The sequence below is a fragment of the Sander vitreus genome, chromosome 11, assembly GCF_031162955.1.
Source record: "Sander vitreus isolate 19-12246 chromosome 11, sanVit1, whole genome shotgun sequence".
Lineage (NCBI taxonomy): Eukaryota > Metazoa > Chordata > Actinopteri > Perciformes > Percidae > Sander > Sander vitreus.
Window position 1 is genome coordinate 25,266,440 of NC_135865.1, and position 25,495 is coordinate 25,291,934.

General features: G+C 38.9%; 1 protein-coding gene across 2 annotated transcripts in view; it reads left to right on the forward strand.

Moving 5' to 3' along the window:
- gdap2 (ganglioside induced differentiation associated protein 2) overlaps window positions 1-25,249 on the forward strand; it is a 38,146-nt gene extending 12,897 nt beyond the window's left edge. The window contains exons 7-15 of one of the 2 annotated variants that reach the window (XM_078262521.1): window positions 408-567; window positions 2,163-2,255; window positions 2,781-2,931; window positions 3,570-3,646; window positions 5,148-5,224; window positions 5,641-5,780; window positions 16,415-16,469; window positions 17,806-17,949; window positions 22,740-25,249. In XM_078262521.1, coding sequence (XP_078118647.1) covers window positions 408-567; window positions 2,163-2,255; window positions 2,781-2,931; window positions 3,570-3,646; window positions 5,148-5,224; window positions 5,641-5,780; window positions 16,415-16,469; window positions 17,806-17,949; window positions 22,740-22,781 — 939 coding nt within the window. In that variant the 3' untranslated portion in view covers window positions 22,782-25,249. The remainder of the gene's footprint in view (window positions 1-407; window positions 568-2,162; window positions 2,256-2,780; window positions 2,932-3,569; window positions 3,647-5,147; window positions 5,225-5,640; window positions 5,781-16,414; window positions 16,470-17,805; window positions 17,950-22,739) is intronic. The other variant, XM_078262523.1, reaches the window with a different exon arrangement.
- The last annotated feature ends 246 nt before the right edge of the window (window positions 25,250-25,495 follow it).

Here is a 25,495-nt window from a genome sequence, read left to right on the forward strand (position 1 = left end):
TCTTCTCTTCGCCCCTCGCTATTTTCTCTCTCTTCCTCCAATTTTGCAATCCCTGCCGTCTTTTTCACGTCGCCTGTAGGCCTACACGGCCCGTAAGAGCATTGTTGAACAGCAATAATCATTCGTGCAAAACACAGTGGGCTGTATATAGTTATATGGGTTAAACAAAGCTTTGATGCAAAGAAAGTCAAGAGTGCCGGGTTTTGGAAAGTTACAGAAATTATATCGAATACAGTTTTGACCATCCGACAAGTATTTAGGTTGAACCATACTGACACCTTTTTAATGTCTTGCAGAAAGGCAGATTCAGAAAGTTAGATTATGGGTGTCAAGAAAGACTGAACCTATTCTGTCTAATTTGCCACAACGTATATTTTTGACTGAGGTGTGTATGTGTGTTCCTTAAGCGGCTGTACAGGAAGTTACTGCCTCTGTATTTCCCTCGCTCTGAGCAAGAGGAGAGGGCCTGCTTGCCTCTCATCCCAGCTGACATTGGCAACTCTGAGGGTGAACCCGTTGTCCCAGAGAGACAGATCCGCATCGCAGAGAAACCAGGCACCCTGGAAGGTACACAAATCTATTTCTACACACAATGTGATGAGATGTTTCCCGGCATTAAAAAGGACACGTAATGTATTCACTTTCATGTCAGCAATCTATTTTTAAGAGTAGGCATCTTTCTTTTCAAGTTCATTTGATTTTGGAATCAGACTCTTTTCTTGTGTCAATACAAAACAGTCCAAGATCAGTTGCCTTCATGGCTTTAAGCATCACACAGGCTTAATTTAATATTGTGTTCCTCTCCATTTCTGTCTCCAGTCATCTCACACTGAGGAAAAAGGAACTGTTTGTTGTTTTTCCACCTAGTTTAATTTTGAATTCAAACAGATGACAGCTTTTATTTCAGCTTGAGGCACAAAATTAAAAGAGAAAGTGTCAAGTGCACAATAAAGACCCATTTTGAATAGTTTAATGTGCAGGTTTTCATGTTTACAGTGTTTCTGTTTTTAATTTTGAAACAATAAAACACAAAATCAACTTCAATTTTGTTCAGTCAGGGTGGGCAGTCTGTTCTGCCTCTTTGGGTTGAGAGTTAACCAGTTCAATCAGTCTGTCAGTTGACCAATGAATCAGTCAACGAACCACGCAGTCAGTCGGCCATTTGGGCTACTAGCCAGTGGACATTGGACGGGTGCCGTGGCACAGCCGATTAGTTAACAACTCAGCACGTTGAAACATCAAATATAGCCCAAAGATGAAGGTCTGGATGAGGATTCAGTTATGATGAGGACAAAGTGTTTGATGTCGATGTGGAACAGCAGGGCATAAAAATATTTTGCAACCGGGACAGTGAGCGGTCACATCTGGCTGCCTGGAACCTTCACACACTCTCACTCATTCAGCGAGCCACGCCTTTCTGGAGGACTTCATTTTTGTGTCATCTGCATATTACAAAGAGTTTCAGTTGACGACCTGCCGGCCTGACTGATTGGGGATGTGACAATGTCACGGTCAGCTTCTTTAAACCCTTCGGGCAGTATACTCCTAAATCAGAATCAGAATCTGCTTTATTGGCCAGGTTTGCATAGACAAACAAGGAATTGGACTCCGGCTAATCATTGCTCTCAAGTACAACACTCACTTAACCTATAAAGAATAAAAAACAGAAATGACAGTAAGAAATATTTAAAAAAAAGACTGTTAAGTACATGGTATAACACTGCACTAGAATTTAGATAGACAGGTAAAACACCATGCCAGTACCAAATGAGGGACGATCTATTCTAGTTCCAGAAACTTGTAGAATCTATATCAAGTCACATTGAAGCTGTTCTGGAGGCTCAGTGTGACCCAACAATACATTTTTATGTTATGTTTTTTCTTCTTTTATTTATATCTTTTAATACTTTTTGCCGTAGCCATGAAGGAACTGAGAAAGGGCCAACACTTATATGACTGCATGCACAGTGTTTGGCTCTGTTGCAGATACAATAAAACGGGCAAAAATGTTAAAATAAGATTTTTAAAGCATTTTGACTATTGGCAGCTTCAGTTCAAACTCTCTTTAAAGCTTTAAACCCTCATATAAACTGTAATTTGTATGACCTCTTTAGATTACCAACTGAAGCTTTTGCTTGCACTTTGTCTCCGTGTTTGCAAAGGATTGCAAAGATGTGTTTGTGGTTACTGCGTTGAGCCTGTTGACTTCATTGACCTCCAGTTGGAATATCTGCTGGCATGGCGCTTCAAAAGTGGTGAGATGTGGCTTTGGTGTGTTGATCCAAAGCAAGCAGGCCGCCTGTGAGTGAAACCCAATAACAACAGGCTGATGTATACACACTGACAGATACACATGCCCATTTGGATGTAGATAATATGGTCATTTGCATGTCCATGCATGTGGTTTCTAGAAAAACATGCAGAGAAACCAACCTAAACCTGAGCCTGGATTCTGTCTTCTGAGTTGATGACCTCTGTGGCAGCTTTTTCACAAACATACACACACATAATGTCATCCTTGCGGATAAATTACAGGCAAGCAAGCACACCCATACAAATGTAGTAAATCAACTTTACAACTTGAAAGATTCAAGCATACAGTTGATCTTTTCAGGGAAAAATGTGTTATATCAAAATGAAGCATAGTATACTTGGGTGCTGCAATATCTGTCCTATCTAATTTTACCACAACTCTTGTGCGTGCTACCACTACCATCATGAATCCATTAAAGCTAGTAAAATAAATTAAACGTCCAGTTGTCATTTGTTTGTTTGTGAAGATGATTCTGAAGAGGAGAGTCTGGAGTCAGATCTGGGTCAGGTGGGGAATCACGCATTCGCCCGGATGGAGGGTGATGTGGACAAACAGAGGAAACAGATCCTGCAGGGCCAGATGTCAGAGGCGGCGATCCACAAACAACACCAGAGAAAGTAAGAGTCCAAAACCAAACTAAAATAACTGGAACATAGTGGAAAAAACCCAACATTTCATATGATAAAAATCCAAGTTTCAGCTGTGATCAGTTGAGTTGTGTCCCATGAACACTAGCATTAGCATTGGCATTTCTGGCTTTATTCAATAGTTGACAGTAGGTAAAGATGTTGTGTGTACATGTATGTCATAAGGATGCCTGCATTGAAGTTTTCCCTCACAAGACCAAGACCATAAACGGTAGAAAACAAGAACGGCTGCAAAATAATCACAGGTGCAACACCAGAGTATGCAGAGCAATATGCCTGTATGAAAAGGTTTTAACTGAAACTTGAATTTCTAAATAAATAGGTTTGATTTATTTCTTGATTATACTTGAAATGATCTTGTTTAGGCATTTGACCAACAAAATGATTTTACTGCCTCAATGAACTGTGCTACCCCACAAGTCATAGTAGAGACTACTTTAGATGAACGTCCAATCTGTATTGTATGCTGTATTGTATGCTGCGTTTTGCAGCGATGTAACTGTCTGTCTGTCTCTCTGTCTGTCTCTGTCTCTCTGTCTGTCTCTCTCTCTCTTTCTCTCTGTCTCTCTTTTTTTTTGTCTCTCTCTGTCTGTCTGTCTGTCTTGCAGTTACAATCGCTGGCTTTGTCGTGCGAGAGCAGAGGATCTGTCAGACATCGCTGCACTGAAAGCCTTATATCAAACTGGTATGTGTTTGTCTCAAAAAATGAAATCCAACTTCCCCATCTCCTTTCTCAGCTGTCACAAGGTGCAAATGTATGTCATTACCAGTAGGTGGCAGTGTTGTTATACAGTTTAGCCCCAGTGTTACCTTATTTGGTTATCAGAATACTTTATTGATCTCCTCAGGGAAATTGTTTAGTTGAAGTTGCTCACAGTCAAATTCAAGGTAAAAAAGAGTATTGGGGGTAAAAAGCCAATGTGCCCATGATCTCAGAATTAAAATGATATTTGAAAACTTCCATGGCCAGCTTTCTCAAACCAGGGAAATGATTAAACCCACTTTGTTCTGATTTAAATAGTAATGCTATTTAATTGTTATCAAACACAATAAATTGCATAAATCTAATGTTGTGGTTAATTGTCTTATGAGGATGATCATGACTAGAGGCCTCTGTTTTTATTTACCAGTATATGACTATGTCCTCTCATAACAAAAAATTAATATATAAATATGTATTTCAGACAGAAGGAGGGCAGAAGATTAGTTATCTATTTTGATATCGGGTGATGTTTGATTGGATTTCCACTTTATGTTCAAAATAGGCTCTTTATTTCAAAGTGTATGTGTTTGCAGACAATATCAAGGTTGAGTTTATCTTTCATTTTAGATGTAAGAAATACAGTTGAAATGAAATGTTTCTTTAGAACCAGAGTATAAAACTGACAAATGTTAGACAAAACAAAAAAACGTCAAGACAAAACCAAAACATCTTAAGTGCAACGGTGCAGGAAGATCTGAGTGCAATAAAAGACCTGAGTATGTTTAAGAGGAGTGCATATATTAGGGGAAAAAAATGATAAATGATGGCTCTAAATACACAAACATACTTTAGGTTTTTACATGAAGAACCTTTATTTTTCATGGTCGTGCTACAGGAATGAAAGGATTCTATTCCATTCAGAAGAAGAACGAATAAATAATAAAATAAAGTAACTTGGGTACATTGGACACAGTCCTCAGAAGACACACCACATCTAAACTTCTGTTATGCAGACCACTTCTCAGTCTTTTCCAAAGAAATGTTGGCACTTTCTTCGTGGGGACAGGTTTTCTTTTGCAGGAGGAGGCAGAATGAGCTCCAAGCAGAGCTTTTCACAGAAGGGGTTCTATAGGCCATCAAATTTGCACAACCATTACTAATATTTTGGAATACACCAGTGATAACTGTGATAAGGAGAGACTGTATCTTTACATCATTGCAAATAAAAGTAAGCCGGCAGCTAATGGTTATTTTTACTTTTCGTTTAGTCTTTAAACTATCAGAAAATAGTGAAAAATGTGCATCACAAGATCCCAGAGCCCAGGATTATGTTTTCAAATTACTTGGGTTTTTTTCCTGACCAGAAAAAGCTCAATTTAGAATCCTATAAAACAGTGAAAAACAGCAAATTCTAACATGTGAGAGGCGTGAACCAGCGTGCGTTCGTGCATGCGTGACCTGTTAATAATGTGTATGTCCACAGGTGTGGATATGTGTGGCAGGACAGTGATGATTTTGGTTGGACGAAACATCCCAGTGACCCTTATCGACATCGAAAAGGTAACAAAATAAAATAATTATTTCAAAATAAAATGCTGTTATTGATGTTACAGTCGGTCAATCTTTCAGCACACTCTGTATTCACATATGCTTATTATGGCTGTGTGCAAACTGTGCAAATGTATTTCATTTAATAATTTATGTTTTATTCCATAATACCTGTTGGAAACAAATACTGTATAGACCTATTCAAAACTTCTGTTAACATTAACACTTGAACCAAAAGAAACTAAAACTTCTTTATAAAACAATCACAAGAGTGATCGAAAAGTGAAAATCTGCCATTAAACCAAATGATATCAAACTTAGAATTCAAATAAAAATGAAAAACTGTAAAAGAATATATAGAAAATTGTGGAAAATCCAGGACTATAAAAGTGTATGCACATTGATTTGGTCTGTGTTTGCATGCGCAGGCCCTTCTGTACTTCATCCATGTGATGGACCACATCACAGTGAAGGAGTATGTGATGGTTTACTTCCACACGCTGACCGGCGAACACAACCACCTGGACTCCAACTTCCTCAAGAACCTCTACGACATCGTGGACACCAAGTCAGTCTGACTATTTTACTCTACTTAGTGTTAAACTGAGCTAATAACCGCTATTCAGAGTAACATCCTCTGGGAGGGGTGCATAGATGGGACAAAAAGTAAAAATGAACATAATCTAAACCTAATAATATTGGACATTCAGTTCCCATTGCTTTAATCTTTCTCTTGTTAGTTTTGTCTCATCCCTCAGACACACACAATGATTGAATAAGAAAACTCTGTAGCTCTTATTGCTTTAACCTCCCACCCGCAAAAGGGCACAATTTTAATGTTCTGTGCTGTATGTTCTGGGTTTGCAGTCATTTGGCTAACTCACGCTGGCTAGTCATGTCTGCGGTCTTTCATAGCCAGAACTGCATATAAAAAAATGGTACGAAGATTCTTAGAAACATCTTCCAGATGGAACATAGGTCTGACGGGCAGCTCCCTGCCGTTTTTTGTTGTTTCTTTGTTTATAGAAATAAGATATTAAGTCAAGCCAGGTGCAATATCTTAATGAAATTGCAAAAAAGTGCAAAATAAAAAAATTCTCTCTTACATCCTGAGAGTCAAATCTATAGCTGGATATGATACATGCAGCATCTTCTTTGAGGCTTGGGTGTTATTTGACCCTCTTTTGCCCTTCATTTGGCCGTCACTCAGTCCTTCTTTTGCAGCTGCATTGAAGTTCAGATACATTGTTCATGCTACAGTATGACACCGCCAAGGTTACAGTGTTTATACTTTTGGAAAAGCAAAACTAGCTTTGAAACGCTTTTGTTTCGCTGTGGGTTTTGGAAATCTGGCAGCCATATTTGGAACAGGAAACCCAAACTTGGAACGTGTTGTCAGGGTGATGTATTTGGTTTTGACTCAGCCTTAATCACGGGATTCAAAGTTTTAAATGCAGATTCTTGTTCTGAACTATCTCTGGATAGGCTGGTTATATGAATCACTTACAAAACTAATTCTTAAACATTATATTTGTTTGAAGTTGAAGAATGGGCCTTCAGTGGCTTATCACAATAAAGAACTGCTGGCGATTATTTTAATTCAATTTCAAAGTTTATTGTCATATCCACAGTAAGGAAACATTTTTCCCTGTACAATGAAATTCTTCCTTTGCTGTACACAGAATGCTTTAGAGAAAAGATAGAATGAATAAAGTTCTATCTTGAGGGAAATAGTTGTCTAGAGGTTGCAGTAAAAGTGCAAATATAAAGAATGCATAAAAAAAATATATATATAGCCTACCGCTAGCTAGTAGCTGGATTAAACACGGTTAAAATGCTGACAGCTAACGCTAAACGGTGTAAAGGTTGACTGTGTTTTACTGTAGAGGATTCAACACCGGTATGTAACAATCTGCAGCTGCCGTCGGAGAAACAACACAGCCGGTGCGTTCAATGAAACTGGTAAACTACAGCCTCGTGGTGCATTTGAAGTTATTGTAAATGTCCTTTTCCCATTTTCCCATTTCATTTCTTTTTTTTTACTTTCTTAAAAAGTATCGGTTCAGGCACCGTTAATTATGTATGCAATTAATTAATCACAGAGTATGTAATTAATTAGATTAAATGTTTTAATCAATTGACAGCCCTAATAAATAGTCTTTTGTAAAAAGCCATCACAATTTACAGACCAACTGGCTGGTTAAACTTTCATTTTATTTATTTATTTTATTTAATCTTTATTTAACCGTTGAGAATTAGTGAGGTAGTGAGGTAGATCAGAAATAACACGATATGCATGAATAGACAGTCTATAAAATGCTGAGATGTAGTAAAGAGTCAATATACAGTTTGTGGTGTACAAAATTGTGCGACAGCAAAGGTTGGAGGAATGACAGTTGAGCATACCAGGGCGGATGAATAGTACAAGAGGAAGTAAACACAATGTGATAGCAATGCAGGTGCTGCTGCTGGTCTTGCCGTGGGATTAACTGTACTAATAAAACCGTTGACACAACGCGGCCACGCTGCTGTGAAAGCTCCCAGAACATCATTTATCAGTCTGGTTGTTACCCCTCTCAGTGGCAGTCTCCTCCACTCCATATCTTTATAACGGAGCTAGCTAACTGGAGCTAACCGCTAATCAGAGCTAATCGTTGCTAACCGAGCCTTCAGTTCTGCGTGCCTGTATCCATTAACTGCATGTATGGATTCAAGCCCGAATAAAACCCTTCATTTTATTAAAATGGCTGTAAAAGTTTTAAACTAGAACTCAGAGTTGTTTGAATGACAGAAATCTGCTCAAGGTACGGCGTAGCGTTAGCGTGCTAAGTTGATGCTTTCTCTGCAGGTGCAGACTGATTTGCTCTTGCGAGTTACGTGACCAAATCGCAGCCTTTGCGATTAGGAAATTGCGTCTTAACATATCGCGATATTATCGCAAATGCAATTAATCGTTCAGCCCTACTGTAAGCATACTGTTCTGTAGCTTTAATAAAGCATGTGAAGCAGGTTTTTTTTTGTATAGCACCCTTCAACATCAACACAAAGACATTAAGGCACAAAACAGAAAATAAAAATGGACTATACTGTCATAGCTTTGAATTTATTTATTTTCTTGCTAGAGAGAAACTCCAGGCCTTCATGGGTTAATTACACATTTCTAGTTCTAGTGTCTTTCTAGTTCCTAGTAACCACAACCAAACAGGCTTCCTGTGTCAGTGGGAAACTCCGTGCAGTCATTATGCACCTTTTAACTGCTGTGTTTTTCTATTCATTACTCTCTGAGACTAGTCATTCAGTTGGTTTCGCCACACCTTAATAACCTTCTTCTGTCTGGAAAATTCAGTCAATTAAGCACTTAAGAATTTGTAATGTATGAACATATTCCTGATTTACTTCACATGATATATATGTCACGCAAAACCTGTAAAAGTCATCTGCTGGTTATTTCAGTCACACGGTGGAGAATTAAGAGAGCTAACCAAAAGAGTGCTACACAAAATGCTAAAATATGAATGAAGACACTTTCATTCAGCTTCCCCTGTCATTGGAACAGGGAAACCCCATTCAGCTATAAAGAACAACCAGACTGCTTCAGTACATGTTGCTGATTCATCACAGAGAGTTGCAGCTCAGGGTGTAATGCTAATAACCTTTAAATGACAAGGTTGTTTAAAGTTCCCCAAACTTTTAGCTCTGGCTCATGGAACCTTATTATGAGCAGATGGACTGTCACTGCCACTAACCAGCTAATTTTAATGTTTTAAAGCTGACGATGTTTTTGATTATTTGTGAAACTTAGATATTAGACTTTAGCCGTCTGTTTGGAACAATCTGAGTAGAAAAACACAGAACCTGTTTCTTCTAAACATTTTTGTTTGGCATAGCAGTGACCTCGGCTTAGTAGCTCTCTATGATTTGGTGAACAGCAACAAAACACTGTACAATGGTTCAACCAGACTGACAATTGAAAGAGAAACAGTTGAATAAGAGCAGATAAAAATCAATAGTCATTGGTAAAAGAAACTGGAAGCTTGGCATAAAAATGTGTGTAGATAGGAACGGTTTCCTTTTTCATTGTCAAGTGCACAATAACGCAGCCTATAACAAGCTGGAATTAAACTTACTTAGCCAAAGAATTTGATTATCGACAACTTCTCAGTCCCTCCCCCCCTTTCTGCTAAAGCCCGTCTCCTAAGCCCCTCCCCCCACAAGGGAGAATGAATGTGTGTGCATGAGCAGTGATTGGCACGCAGTTAGACACCCCCCTGGCCATGATTGGAGCATCTGAACAAAGGAGCTGTGGATTTTTCCAAATTGCACTACAGGCTGTAGGTGGTGCCAGAGGAGCTGGATTTTTATTTTTTTATTACCAGCTTCATGTAGTTCTACTTGAACATAGGGTCAGTTTCAGCAAATATGACAGAAAGTTAGTTAGTTTTATAAGTCTTACCTACTGCATCTTTAACAGGCAACATGTTGCTTTTGCAAAGCTCTTCTTCAAACTTTACAATATAAGTAGAAGGTTAGTCTAGGGTTAGCACTAATAGTTCAGGAAATATTAGCTGAACATACAGTACATATGGACTGACAAATCATAGTTCACACCTGTTCAATCTAACCACTGAGTAGACTTCAGAGGGCACAAAGAAAAACAGCTTCCCAACATGTTTACAGCCACCATTGTGGTTCAGTAATGATCAAGAGTCACTTACACTGTTTTGGACTGGAAAACAAATTCAAAATGGAAGTTTTTTGGGGTGTATAATATAATATACACGTTTTAATTATTTAATTCTTCGTTTGGGGCCAAACCTTTTTCAAATTTAAATAATACATTTGGTGTCTAATACATTTGGTGTCTAAATTATACTGTTTTTATATCTGTTAAAATAGCCATTATTGATGGAAAGAAGAAAAACAATACCAATCAATATAATATCAATATAACAGGTGATTCAAAGCTTTTGAATGGTAGTATATGAACCTTACAGCATTGTGGGGCCAGGTAGTCCCAGTGGGAATCAATCCCTTTTTTTGTATTCTACTCTGCAAGCGGCACAAAGGTATTTGTGTTTCAGATCATGTTTAGGGATCACATTTCATATAAACACAAATTTCATCTGTAAATGTAATTAAAGGCTTTACAGTTTCTACGTATGCCTCAACTTGTAAGTCAATTCTCCAGCTCTTTTTGCTTGGTGAGGCATTGGTGAGCTACTCTTCCAGTGAAACCACTAACCCTGGCCTGGCATGTCCAGCATGTTCAACCCATTAAGCTATTGATTTGCTGCAGATGCATTTTGGCTCCAGACAACCTAACGAGCAGACAAAAGCCAAACATGAACACAAAAGTTTCCAAAACTGTCTGGCTAAGTGGCGAGACATTGATTACTTTCTCCAGGAGACAGATGAGGTTGATCATTATTTTTGTTCCCTTAGGGTCCTGTGCTGTACTTCTGATTCCCCTCTGAGGTAGTTTAACTAAAATATTGAGTTCCTCCCTCTCTTGGCCGACTGTTTTGTGTTATATGAGCAGATGCAGCTTCCCCCAGCCAGACCACCACTGTGCAAACTGTCGCAAATGTGGCGTATTATGGTCAGAGTACTGCCATGAAATGAACTGCCAAGTCTTCACTACCAGTGCTGAGTAGATTATAGATGACCTGTCAGTCTATAACAACTGCTGATATTTGGTTTGTAATTACATTTAAGGTTACTTCAGGTTTGTTGGTTTCAGAGATTCACCCTGATGGTCTGGGTATTGTGGAGCTGCCAAACACGGGACAGTGACTCTTAACTGGCAGACTGTGGCTCCCATTTTTTAAACAAGGAAGCTGAGAGTATGTTCCCAATTATTAGGGACTCACTAGTTTAACTGGCTTTTACTAGTTGGGTGACCTCAGGATTGCATCTCTGCTTTCTGCCAATGATTGGTTTCTTGCTTCATTGGACCGAGACCTCCAGCACGCACTGTGGCAGTTTGCAGCCGAGGGTGAAGTGGCTGGGATGGGGGTCAGCACCTCCGTTCTGAGTTCATGGTACTTTCCCAAATAATGGTGGATTGCTCCCTGCTGGTTAAGACTGAGTTGCTGCCACAAGTGAAGTAGTTCAAGTGTCTTAGGTGGTAGTGAGGTGTGTGAGATTGACAGGCCGGATTGGTGCACCATCTGTGGTTTTGGCTGTGTTGAACCAGACTGTCCTGGTAAAAAGAGCTTTGTCTGAAGGTAAATCTCTCCATTTACCAGTTTATTCCAATCCACATCTCTGGTCAGTAGCTCAGGGAATGAGATCATGGACACAAGTGGCTAAAATGTTTTCTTTGCCGGCTGTTTTGACTCCCCCTTAGGGACAAGTTTACCTTCAGTTAGGTGATTCTGACATCTTATTAGTTAAGATCAGTGCAGCAAAGTAAAAAATCTGTACTGTGGCAGCTGTATTGGCAATTTGAAAAAAAGGAAAATTTGAAATGAAGAGTGGATATTTTGAGATATCTTGTGTACAAATTGACAACCTGATTGGTTGCTGGAGGAACAGCCAATTCAATTTTATTTATAGTGTAAAATCATATCACAAGTTATCTCAGGACACCTTATAGATAGAGTAGGTCTAGACCACATTCTATAATTTACAGAGACCCAACAGGGCCAGGAGGGGATCCATGGAAATCCTACTATTATAATACATTGTCAACAACCAAAAGGTCGAAAGGAAAATGAATGCTGCCAAGCTTGAATGTTGGCAAATCGTGACGTCATGGCAGCACCGGAGGAAAAGTAAGGTAACCTCAAAACCTTGAATGATTTAGGAACTTAGGACATGAATGCCTTTACCAATTTTAATGACAATCCATCCAATAGTTGTTGACATTTAACTTTGGATGCACCACTGCTAGCATGGTTAAAAATGGCCCATCCAGCTGACAAAATCATTAATCATCAGTTGTTGCAATACACACTGTGCACTGTCAACTGGTTGTTGGATTCACTGACATGTGTTGCATTGAAAGTGCAGTGTGCCTATTTATTAACTTAACATACAAAATGGATAGTCTGATGAAATTAAGTGATCATTTAATGGAAGCTGCACCTGTGAGGTTGATCGGGATCAATTGGCATTGGGGCTTAAACCACGTTTATCTGGTTATGGGTCTAACTTCTTACTTTGTGTGCCACCTTTATGCACAAAATACGTTTCATTTTCATGTCTAAGCTCTCCCTAAAATATGTCAAAATTCCCAAATAGGGCCACGAATTTGTCATCCATCATCTCTCTAATAAATCATACAATTTTCATAGAAATAAAGTTCAGTTTTGCGCTTCTCTAACTGAAAGATGTGACATAGCCATGATTCAATTTATATCCTCTTCATGGATATTTAAAAACACATCAGAAAAAGATTGTTATACATGTATTTTATTAGAGGGCTGAGAACTGTAGTTTTTTAGCAAATGTTACTCAAACAGGAGGAATGTTTGCATTTGTTGGGGACTATATACATTTGTTGCTCTAGTCAGTATTTAGTGTAGCAGGACAGTGTATGTGGGATTAACTCAAAATGAACCACCCAGTGCCCATCTACATGGTAATGAAGGATCATGTCCCCCAGTGCAACGATGTGCCTCATTGATTGATTTGATGTTTTTGACATTGACGTTTTTAATAGCTTTTGGACAATAATGGAGCTCAATGGCACAGTGGAATGCAATACTGTACATGTGATCAATAATTGTTGGTTTTGGTCTTTTCATTTGATTTGTTGACAAGAAAATATAGGATTTTCTCAGAATATTATTACATACCATTACATTACATAACATTCAGGGTCTGGTAGCTCTCACCCAGGAATTGATGTGCTGCTATAATTTTTATTTATTTTGGAACGAACTGGATGATTAGCACAAGCAGTGTCTTCATTGTTGTATGTATGTACTAACTAAAGTCAAACTTTGCAGAGTAGCTACGCTTGTCTTTGTATACATTCTCCAGGCTATTAAATAATGATCTACTGTACAAAGACAATGAGTTGTTAATTGACAAGTACACTGGCCTTAAGCAGCCTCCACACACTGCACATGTACCATGCATAAAACCCATCATACTCTATCAAAATCATTACCTTTTGTCACATTACACCCTGGAAATTAAAACAAATTAAATATAACTTTTTTTCCTGCTGTATTTACAGATTATAACCCTCAACATCAAAGTGAAAATAATTTTTTTTTATTCTTAACAATTTCATTAAATGAAATTATTGAACTGCCTGGTTTGGATAGGTGATCAGCCCCTTAGACTAACCATTATAAACTAATAAAGAGCCAGGAGGATATTGATCAAGGAAGCTACCAAGAGGTCAATGTCAACTAAGGTTTGTTTGCACTTTGCAAAAAAAAAAACATTTGGAAGATTCTGATGCCATGTGGTAAAATGCTTTTTGGTCAGATGACACTTAGATTGAACTTTTTGGACTTTATGTTTGGCGGGGGGGAAAAAAAAAACAGTACACCACCCTAAAACACAGGATACCGAGAGTGAAGCATGGTGGTGGCGGCAATATTATGTTGTGGGGTGAACTCGAACAATTCTGGTAGAGACATTTACAAAAAGACTGCTGGCTGTCATTAAAGCAAAAGGTGGCTCTACAAAATATCAAATAAGGGGACTGATCGCTTTTCCGAGCCTGTTGTTCTACTTAAAAAAATAAATAATCAGAACTGTTGCCTTTTTTCATTAGTTGAATGTTGGAAGGCAATATGTGTAAATAAAGCTTGAAAAATAAGTTTTTATGAGTTTTAACCTTTTCAATTTCAAAGGGGTATAATGATTTTCTATAGGCACTGTTTAAAGGTCGGTGTGCTGCAGATGTTTGTGAATATCTACAAGTATGTGGTAAATGTTTCCTTGCTTATGGATAGGCTGAAACTGACTGTCTTTGAAGTTGTGTTTTTTGAGATCTCGCACCTTTGGACACAACTAGGGATGCACCGAACCCAGATATTTTGGGTTTCGCCGAACCCCGAACTGAACTCTATTCCCATCCTCTACTCCCATCTTTTATCTTTTATTTTATTTTTTATATTTTATTTTTAATTTAATACATACTGTATACATATACTTATATTGTTTATATTCTATTTAGAGAATGTGTGACATGCACCAACAACACCAAAACAAATTCCTTGTATTTGTTAAAAACGTACTTGGCAATAAAGCTTTTCTGATTCTGATCCTCAGTCCATTAACACAGTAAACACATTAATTAAGTAAACAACGTCCACATCCTCTAAAATAGTTAAATGTAACAACTTCATGTTGAATTCACACTCTTTTCACATCGTAGGAAAGCACATCGCTATCGCCAGCTGAGTGACAATTTTGTTTGGCAAATTTTCGCTAACCAGTGTAAGATGAAGGCATGTTGTGTGGGTGAAATTAGAAAGCTAGCGTTAGCTAATGAGCAGCAGTTGCTCTGCTCTGCTCCCACTGTAGGGAGACTCATTTGCCAAGAGAACAGCTGACAGCCCAGGAGAGGCACTGTCTGGTTAACACAGGTTTTTAGCTATGACTGTCCTTCCTAACCTGAAGTTGCTGCATTTTGGCTGCTGTCTGTAGATTCCTTCATGCACGACTCATACGCAAATGTCTTAACAGCGGCGATGTTGTGTATTGTTTAGGGCCCTTGCCCCCACGAGACAAATCGGCATTGCAAATTGAACATTTAGCTCTACTTGAATCGCCTTCTTTTGACTGAAAGTACTGCCAAACACTTTTTCTGCTCACAAGTTCCATTTTCGCTTTCTCACAGCCTACTGCATTGAACGCTCCACCTAACGCGCCATCATTACGTCGACCAGCGTAGTGCGCAAAGTGCAAGCGTAACTCTACAAAGAGTATAGCAGTAACAAGAGCGTTCAGTCCAAGATGGCGGAGCTGCAGCTCGGTCATGGGTGCGTTCAAAGAATTTCTAATAAGGGAAGAAGTTCCACTCTCTCGTTACTTCCGGCTTCTGAACTGGTTGCAGTTCCACCAGAGTTCCATATAGGGGGCGCTCACTGGTCAGTGCAGAATGAATGGGACTCTATGGAGCTATACCCCTCAAAATCCAGGATAGAATTTTAATTTATATATAATATAATTTTTTGTCTAGTAATTTGAATGTTGCATTCGAAAGGGGAGGCTAAGAAAATACACACTGCTGGGTGTTAGATTTTTTTAAAGTGGCTTTTTTGTTCTAAAAAGCCTTTTAAAATGTCAATGACGTCATACACATATACGGCCTCAGATGCTGCTTTACGGCAAGCTCTGAGTCACTTCCTTTGTTCTCTCGAGGCATCGCCAACACAGCTGACAGGTTAGGCTCTCCCTGTTAATACACGTGCTAGAAAGAGGTTTGCTAATGTTTTAAAGACCACGCCGAAATATTCACTCTGACATTCTGGTTGTGCTTTGGATGCCGTCAAGTGGGATCTCCGATCGTAATCAGTCCTTCACTGACCAATCAGCATTCATTAGCAGAATGCTAGCATGTTATGGGCAACAACGACTCAACCTGTAAGAAATCGAAAGGACACAAGTACTCATTCATTCAACTTTTGACCTATAATCCATGTTGAACTTGCAAAAACTACAATCAAATCTGAAATTTCTCAACGACAATCAGGCGAAAGAGACAAATTTAGCCATCTAGCTCCATAGGGTCCCATTCATTTAGCACTGGACCGCGATCACCCCCAGTGGAACTCTGGTGGAACTGCAACCAAATTCGGTACAATGGGGCTTAATAGGGAGTGGAACGGCTTTCCGTAGATGGGCTTTGGTGCGTTTGTTGCAATGGAACGTTCTATTGAGTTCCGCCTCTTGTTACTTCTATACCCTTTGACAAGAGCAGAAACTCAACACAACGTTCGCCTCTTTTTCTCAAGTTCGCCTATTGTTACTTCTCTTTGGTAGTGTTCGGTTCGGTGGGAAAAAAAAGTTCGACAGTACCCGAACTCCGTCAAAAAGCCCAAAGTTTGGCCGAACCCGAACTCTGGGTTCGGTGCATCCCTAGACACAACTACAGTGACTTTACACACACCTGCTCTTTCAGAGGATTAATCCTTTTCACTTAATCTGTCAATGTCTGTGTTTTGCTTCTGTTGTATTTTAGGAGTAGTGAATCATTACTTACTGTAAAGTATTCTGTTTTATGTATTTCAGGTTTAAAAATAATTTAAAGGCCTTCTACTTTGTACATCCAACATTTCGCTCTAAGGTAAGAGTATGTCTTGTCATGTATTGATATTTGCAGTGTCAACAGGGTTTACTGTATATTCAGGCCTAGATGATCGTATCAGTGTTTACATTCCTGTTAGAATTACTGGTCATAGGAGTTAAAGAATATGTTTATTGCATTGTCATTCTTATATTTCAACTGAATAAATCCCTGTATGTTTTGGCTTATAAAGGCAACATCATTTATTATATTCCTTTTTTTCCTTTTCATTCCTATTGAGAGAAATTTTCCACCATTAAAAACCAAATTTGGTTAGTTTAGTCAACCTTAAAACAAATTAAATGTGTTCGTTTTTTAACATGTAATATTATTTTACTATACTTGCTTGGCAATGTTTTACTAATTGTGTACTACATAACCTGCCACGATGCATTACAGTTAATGTATTATGCAATCGCAATCATCCCTGCAAAATTACTACAGCAACACGATCATTTTAAATGGCTTGGTGGTTGTGGTGGAATTTCCGGAAACACATTGTTGTGGTATGATGGGACTAAGGGAAAGCTTAGACAACATCAGGTCTTTATCTCTGATAACCAAACCTGTTCATGTATAATTATGTTTCTCTACAGATTCAGGGATTCTAGACAGCTGTATGATAAGGGAAAGTTTTGTTTTCAGGACTGTCTCCTTTTGGAAGTCGGTGGGCCTGCCACACTTTAGCCTACTTCCGGAGAGAGAGATAGGCTGAACTAGGCTTTAGCATCAGTGTTTAGGCAACTGCAATATCTTTGTTTACCTTAAAGGTTCAGCTAAACGTAACGCCTCCAGCATGAATTTAAATACACCTTCAGGAGGACAGGAACTTCAGAGAGTTAGGACGGCACTGCACAATAACACACCATGGTTAAACTCTACTGCCTGCTTAATTGTCTCCTCAATTGAGTGTTCATTAAATGCTCCTGTGTAAGTCATAAGTCTCCCGAACCTTCTTCACACATGTGAAATGAGTTGTGCTGCTCCTGAATTTTTGTCAGAATTTTTGTCTGCCTTGCTTGAAATTTGAAATTGCAGCCTTGGCGGAGATATACGCTCTCTGAGTGCTTTCTGGCTTATATCTATTTCTTTGCTGTTTACTGGAATTTCAATACTTTTTGTTCCATTTACCAAACATCTCCTTCGGGATCATTAAAGGTTCATTAGACTTAATCTAGGTCTGTTGTTTGCTTTAGAAAGTTGTGTTGAGTTTTGTCTTTGTTGGTTTTGGCAAGATTATTATCGTGGTAAATCGAGATCAAAGGCCATCTCTAACCAATGAAGTGTCCTTTTCTTATTTCCTCTCTCTTTCTTCTTTTTCCCCGGCTCATTTCAGGTCTCAACCTGGTTCTTCACCACCTTCAGTGTGTCTGGGATGAAGGACAAGGTTCGCTACCTGGACAACCTGCAGCAGCTCTTCACCTGCATTAAACCTGAGCAGATCGACATCCCTCCGTTTGTTCTGGAGTATGACGCACGGGTAAGCAGCAGAACACACACAAATAAACTTGTGTTTGTGTGTGTATATATATATATATATATATATATATTATAGAGATTAATCTACAATGCACACAGAGATGTCATTGGCATGTCATCTATAACCACCTCACTCTATTCTGAGACTGTATAGTCTATAAAACTTCATGAAATCATTGCAAACTCCATCTAGTAATTCTCGAAATCCTTAAAGGTCCCATGGCATGAACATTACACTTTATGAGGTTTTTTAACATTAATAAGAGTCCCCCCAGCCTGCCTATGGTCCCCCAGTGGCTAGAAATGGCGATAGGTGTAAACCAAGCTCTTGGTATCCTGCTCCACCTTTAAGAAAATGAAATCTCAGATGGGCCAATCTGAGATCTTCCCTATATGTCGTCATAAGGGGAAAGGTTACCTCCCCTTTCTCTGCTTTTCCCACGCAGAGAATTTGGCACGCCCATGAGAAAGAGAGAGACATCATGGCTTGCAAATGAGTGAAGCATGGCAGCTGGTGAAGGCCACACCCTCACCCTCCATCTTGCCCCCCCTCTCTCCTCCTCAATAGCATTTAAAGCTACAGACACAGAAATGGCACATCCTAAGGAAAGCTTATTGTGGGACTGGCTCTAGTGGCTGTAATTCTGCACCAAGGCTGAGCTACAGTATTAGGGGACCACTAAGGTCTATATAAAAGAGACTTCAGATACAGTATTAGGGGACCACTAAGGCCTATATAAAAGAGACTTCAGATACAGTATTAGGGGACCACTAAGGCCTATATAAAAGAGACTTCAGATACAGTATTAGGGGACCACTAAGGCCTATATAAAAGAGACTTCAGATACAGTATTAGGGGACCACTAAGACCTATAAAAGCATCCAAAAAGCAGCATGTCATAGGACCTTTAAAGTTCTCATTTTGGACATGCAAGTTGCTACCTGACAGCAACAATACATTGGTATCACATTACCTGGAAGAAGGAGTTGGACTGGGTTTCCAGTTCTTAGTTTACCCTATAGCCCAGCATCCCCACAGCTTATTGTGTTTTCAATGGAAACCTAACCCCTCGCAGATTTCCACGTTCTCACATGCTTACACCAGTGTGTGTTTTATTCCGAGCACTATTCATTAGCTGTTTTTGACGGTAGAAAAGCAAAGCAGGGAGGGAATGAGAAAACAAATGCCTGAAGTCTTTTCGTTTACAGGGTTACACGGGGTAACAATCAGCTAATGACTTGTTTATTGTGTGTATGTGTGTTCGTGCGCATTATCAGAAATGACAGTTAGCCGACAAACTCAATTAAAGTGAGATTGTCCAGGGTGCTCTGTGTTGATTTCCCTTTGAAATTTGGGCTCTAATGTGAAGACAATTGGATGAAGTCATTGGTATCAATAGCTTTAATCTAACAAGGCTCTAGTGCTGTAAGAAGACTGATGGAACTCCCACTTACTCACAAAAGATTTTATTTTAAGTTTTATTCTTGTCCTCTGACCCATGTGAAAGAGTTGCAGTGTGACTGTTTTGAATTTAAGACAGCTGTTTAAAAGGATATGTGTCACATTGGGATGTCAGAAAGGTTTTCATGTCCACATACACTGACTACGGACAAGCACCTCATACAACCCCACTTCAAAATATCCAAACTATCCCTTTAATATATAAATTGTTGACATACCAGTATATGGGAACTCAAAATAGGCACGTTTCATTTCATGGTACCCATATTTTAGGCTCATTATGAACTTTACATAAACAAGAGCCAGCGCAAGTACAAGACTGATTATTACTTTGGTTATATTATTATTTTTGCAATACATTTTGAAATCACTTTTGCCTGGTAAGGGCAGTGGCACAACGGCCGGCTACACACTGGCTGCATTGCGTGAGCGTGGCGTTTCTGTTGCGTGTCGATGGGACTGCACTCAAGCAGTAGTATACTTCATGTTAAACATAAATATATACTGATTTGATTACAGCAAAGACAACGTCTGCAGTATTGACGGCAAAATAGGCTACAGAATATTTCGTTCTGTATTGTGTATGTATGTGTATTCGTGTCAAAATGACATATAAACATCTTTTCCTATTCTATTTTGCCTGGAAACACTTCCAACACGCTTGCGTGTCACGTGAAAAATAGGCATTGGGCATCTCAGGCGCAGCTCGAGCCGCAGGCAGTGTGTAAGCTCTAACCTGTTAACATGCCGAAATAAAAACGGACACGCCACGCAGCTGACACGCTCACGCCACGCAGCTAGTGTGTAGCCGGCCTAAGTGTTGTAGTCAGATGCTATGCTAGGCTGGCCTCCTCTTAAGGCTGTATTACGGTGCATTTCGTCCTTTCAGTGTTACGGCCAGCGAACTGGGCAATAACATTCATATGAACACCTGTGTGTTGCTGTTACCCAGAAATAGTTTGCTCTGCTGGGCTGAATTACGGTGCTGGTGCTGGAGTCCAGGAAATAATGATTCCTTTTGTTTACTAAAAATGAAGCCTTTTAGGAGAGACACACCACATCACAGACAAACTCATCAGATTATTGGATTATTGGAACACAAATTATTGGTTACCTGAGAAAATTTCAAATACATTATATGATGATTTTAACAACCTTAAAGGCTATAGTCGATATTTTTATTATGTCACCTTCAATGAGTTTCAGCTCATTGTTTAACTGTCCAACTTTTAATGTTTTGGTTCACTCTAACCACTTTGGTTTTTGGCCGAAAAAGCTGTAAGAACCCACTCTACACTACCTGCTCAGCACTAAATTGCAGACAGACACAGTTAGAGATTAGCTGGTGGACATAGTGAAGCATTTAGCAGCTAAAGAGACAGATATTTCCCATAGGAGTTGATAGAGACTTAACCCAGAGCTAAAAGAGAAAGAATATAGGACTTACGATCACACAATTTGTGATAATGTTGCTCCATACCTGATGGATGTGTAAATAAGTTAAATAAACTTAAAAGCTGATGATATAACAACGCTGTGTCCACAGCTTGTTTCAGCTTCCCCCAAGTAGCCAAAAAATCTGTTATTTGATAGTTAGGGTAAAGCTTCTTTTTAAGGACTTAGTTTAAGAGCTTACACCAGCCCTTCATTACAAACACACATGCACACTCAGCCCCAAGGTATTTCACAATGATATAATACACCACCTGTAACTCTGATAAGCAGCATGAGAGAATAACAGGTGAGTTTGAGTTACCTCTGACTTCAGCTAATTGTAGCTTTCCTGGAAAGTTGCCTAGGAAAGATAAAGACCACATTCAGCTCTACTTGACTGAAGGCCTCCCATTCAAAAAGGTACAAAACCTCCGAAGATGATGTTTCATCAGAAGGAAAAAAAACATGCCCCATTTCCACCTCTTGTTTTGTCAGTTGAATAATTTGTAACACGTTTTGTCTGGAGTCAATCTGGTTGTCACAGTGCCACAGTTATAACAGTAAAGGAGAAGAAATCGAGGAAGGGGAAGTAATTATGCAGACAGGTCCAGCGGAAATGAACAGGGTTGACCTGTGATCCTTTTCAGATCTACAGTGTATCACAGATGACCAAAGGGGACATTATTGTGTCCTTTCTTATGATATATTGCAGGCATTTCTTTTTTTCTTGGATTTTGAGAACGGCAACACACACAGAGTGGAAGCAGGGGGGCCAAGGTTGACATTAGGTCAGGCTTTATCCTAGAAATGTATTCCAGTGATCCAGACTACCCAGGGAGCCACTTGCCACTGTTGCAACTATCACTGCAAGCCAGAATAGGGAGAGGTGTTTCTCATATTTAGAACGTGTTTGACTTGACCCACCCAAATGTATATTCTCCAGTTCTTAGATGAGTGCAGCTGATTCACAATGCTGATCCTGTCACCTCCTTCAGAGTCGACCACAAAAAAAAAAAAAGATCAACCTATTAGGACTTATTATGTCATGCTGTGACATTTTTGTTACCAATTGGCCCAGAGAGGGGCTGTGTCCTTTCGCTAAGGACATATTTGCTGTTCATTTTTCTTAAACAGTTGATTCTGTTACCCAGTGGTGGAAGGAATATTCAGATCTTTTACTTAAGAAAAAGTAGCAATACTGCAAAAATTTCTGGATTAATATTCCTTCTGCATTAATGTTGCATCTTACTGCTGTAGATGTTTAACGTTGTGCTAACTTTAACTCCTTTATATACTGTTGGGTAGTTTAATCTACAGCAATGCATCATATACTATTACGTGACGATGCATTTTCCAGCTGATCCAAGACGCTTTTTAAATACTTTATTCAGCTTAAGAAGTAGGAGAATTTTCTCAACACATAAAGGAACACTTCATACTTCAGATTATTACAAACATTCGACATCAACCCATCGGGAGATACATGATTTTCACTGGACTGGAAGGGGATGAAAAAGTTATCTGAAAAGTAACTGAAAGCTTTAACTAAAACAAATGTAGTTACCTCTGAGATGGAGTGGAGTAGAAGTATAAGAATAAGTAATGATCTTTATTTGTCTTTATTAATATGGAAATCTGATACACTATATGTTTTTTTTGTTTTTTTTATCTACGGTAGTAACAACTATTCTTCCTGAGGTCCACAATTATAGTATATAATGCAATACAACAGTAGGACATATTAACATAATCTAGTATAATATATAAGATAGAGAATATAAGATATAGTACAAGGTGAAATGCAGTATAGTATAACAAATCAAACTTAATATGATGTACCACTTCTGGCTCATGTGATCTGTGTTAACCTCAACTTTTCGTCTCCTCCATCCCAGGTGAATGGACCGTACCATCCCTCCCAGTCCTCCAGTCTGTGACAGGAGACCAATCGGACCTCCCAGCCGGGGCGACGAGGTGGTGTCAGCCTGTCAAGTGGAAGCCATTTATGGACTTTGTGTTGCCCGTGCGGTCTGAACTCCTAACCTCCTCTTAAGGCTCTGAAACATCGTCGTGGGGAAACTCTCCTTTTTGTTCTGTCCTGGCCAAAAGGACAAAATTAACAGTCGCAGGCCACATTTAGCAGCATGTGGCCTGCTGAGCGGTCGTTCTCTCTCACCACAGACTATTTGTGGATTTGGTAATGGTTTCTGGATTATGCCTTACACCAACATTTCTTATGCAGCAGTTTCCTCAAACATCCCTAAATATGAACTTTCATGTCGAGCCTGACAGTTTGCTCAAACGTTGTCCATCTTGTGGTCGTATGGGACGCCCTCGCCCATGTCTCAGAATATTGTCAGACTTTTCAAATGCTGGAGAAAAATGACGTCTGTCTGGATTTCCACAGCGTCTCATTCTGTACCGTACCATGCTATACAGGAGTAAAGACTGAGCTGGAAATTCCCACCCAGTACCTTGTAATAACAACCTCTTGCAGTCACAATCTGGACACCCCAGGGGAGAAAAAAACATTTAGTCTATCTTAGCTAAGCTAGGTATCATATAGCATTTACTTTATCACAAAGTTACGTTTATCTATTAAGCAACTTAAAGGAATATTTCTACATTTTGAAAAATATGCTTATTTGCTTTCTTTGGCAAGGGCTTGAATGTAACGCACGTTCATTTATATGTAAAAGTCCCGCATTCTAGCTTTAATTTAAAAAACTTAAAACATTAATCGATAGTGAAAATAGTCATTAGTTTCGGCCCTCATCACAAGGCTGTCAGTCAAAAAGTTCTCTTCTTCTATGGCAGTGCCTGTGTAAGAATACCTAGCTGTTTTTAAATCAGCCAACTTGTCAAGCTGAAGGTCCTTCTTGTCTGCAGTGGTATTTTACAGCTTTACGACAGCGTTTCTCCACATGGATGTCAGGAGATGATTTATAGGATTACACACAATATTCTCCCACTGCACCTAATTATTGTCTCATGTATTTGCTTCCAAAGTGTTCTACAGTGATACATTTTGTCTTGTGAATTGCTGTCTTATTTTCAGCTGCTCTGCTTCCTCCAGTATTCTCTCTTTGGTTGAATTGTTGCTGTCTCACTCACAGAAAGGATTCACTTTGTTACAAGGGTACACAAGCCAAAAACGATGAAAACCATTCTCGCCCTCGCATGATGAAAGAAGGTAAAGTTAGCTGATTTTTCTCGTCCCCTTGTCAATGGAGCTTGACATTTGTTTGTTAATTAATGAGCGTTTTTCCTTTTTTTTATTTGCACAGTTATGCTCTCCTTCACTTGGTGTTTTCACAATGCACAAGTAGTTTGATTTAACTTGGACTACCAGACTGGAGGGTTTACCTTATCAGGGCAATTGCAAATGAAATGCACTGAACTAAACTTTAAAAACATTCCTGTGATTGTCTAAACACAGTCATCATGTAGCAAACCCCCCATCTGTCTGGTAACCCAAGAGGTAACACTATAACAATAAATGTAGACTCTGTTTGACTAACGTATGTCACTGTTGGGAGGGATTTCACACGCATGTACTCATGCGTGTGAAATCGTTGTGTACAACGATTGACAATCGTACACAACGTCAAAAATCTTTAAATCATTTCAGGTCTGTTGGCAAGAAAAAACCTTTCTCAGCTCTTAATGGGAAAGCTCTTTTCTTAAAATGTTCTGAATCCTGTCACAGACGCATGTCTGCACAGTCAGAAAAGTCATGACAGATTATCATCACGGAGTTCAGCTTTAAAGATGAGGCTTCTTAAATTGTAATTTACATGTCGGATTTTGTGGACTCATCATTGTTCAGCGGGGTAAAATACTAGTCAGTTGCTTGAGGACATTTCATTTGATTGCTGTACTGTTTTAAATCAATAAACATTCAATCACCTTGTAAGGAAATGCAAGGAGCCAATAACTTTAATCAACATTTTGTCTTTAAATCTTGTTTTTCTAAAAAACGATTGGGGTTTGAGATGATTCAGAGTAGTGCTGCATTGAAAACTAGTGAATTCCTTCACCTCTTGCTTTTACAAAAATAAAGATTTAAAGACTGATATGATATATCTGATATATGACGATGAGGTGTTAAAAATTGTATATGTACGACTGGATTGTTTTCAGTTGTCTCCATTGTGAAGAAACAACCAGATTAGCTTCAGATAACAGAAACTATATTGTCAGAACTGTGATCATGTCAGAATGTAAATGATGAGCCAAACTTTGACTTCCAGGAAATGTATATTATCTTCTTTTTTATGATTTCAAAGTGATGAATAGGGGTTGGTTGTCCACAATGTCTGAGATTTACAGTACAGTACTGGTACTGTTTTTTTTTTTTAATATATACACACTGATTAAAATGATTTTCCTCTGTAAAACTGTTTTTCAGTTTGATAATTGATTGTCCTTTTAGAAAAGAGTTGGTTTTGTTATGGGACGTCTTTCATTTAGGGTGAAGAATGTAAATTCCATTCAAATTACTTCTTCGTTCCTCATGGGGCTCTTTAAGGCAAGCAACGGGCAAACAGAAATACACAGAAAATGTACAGGCATACAAAACAACAAAAACTACAAGTATGACAAATATGTTAGAATGACATACACAAGGACTAATAGCATATACATTGTA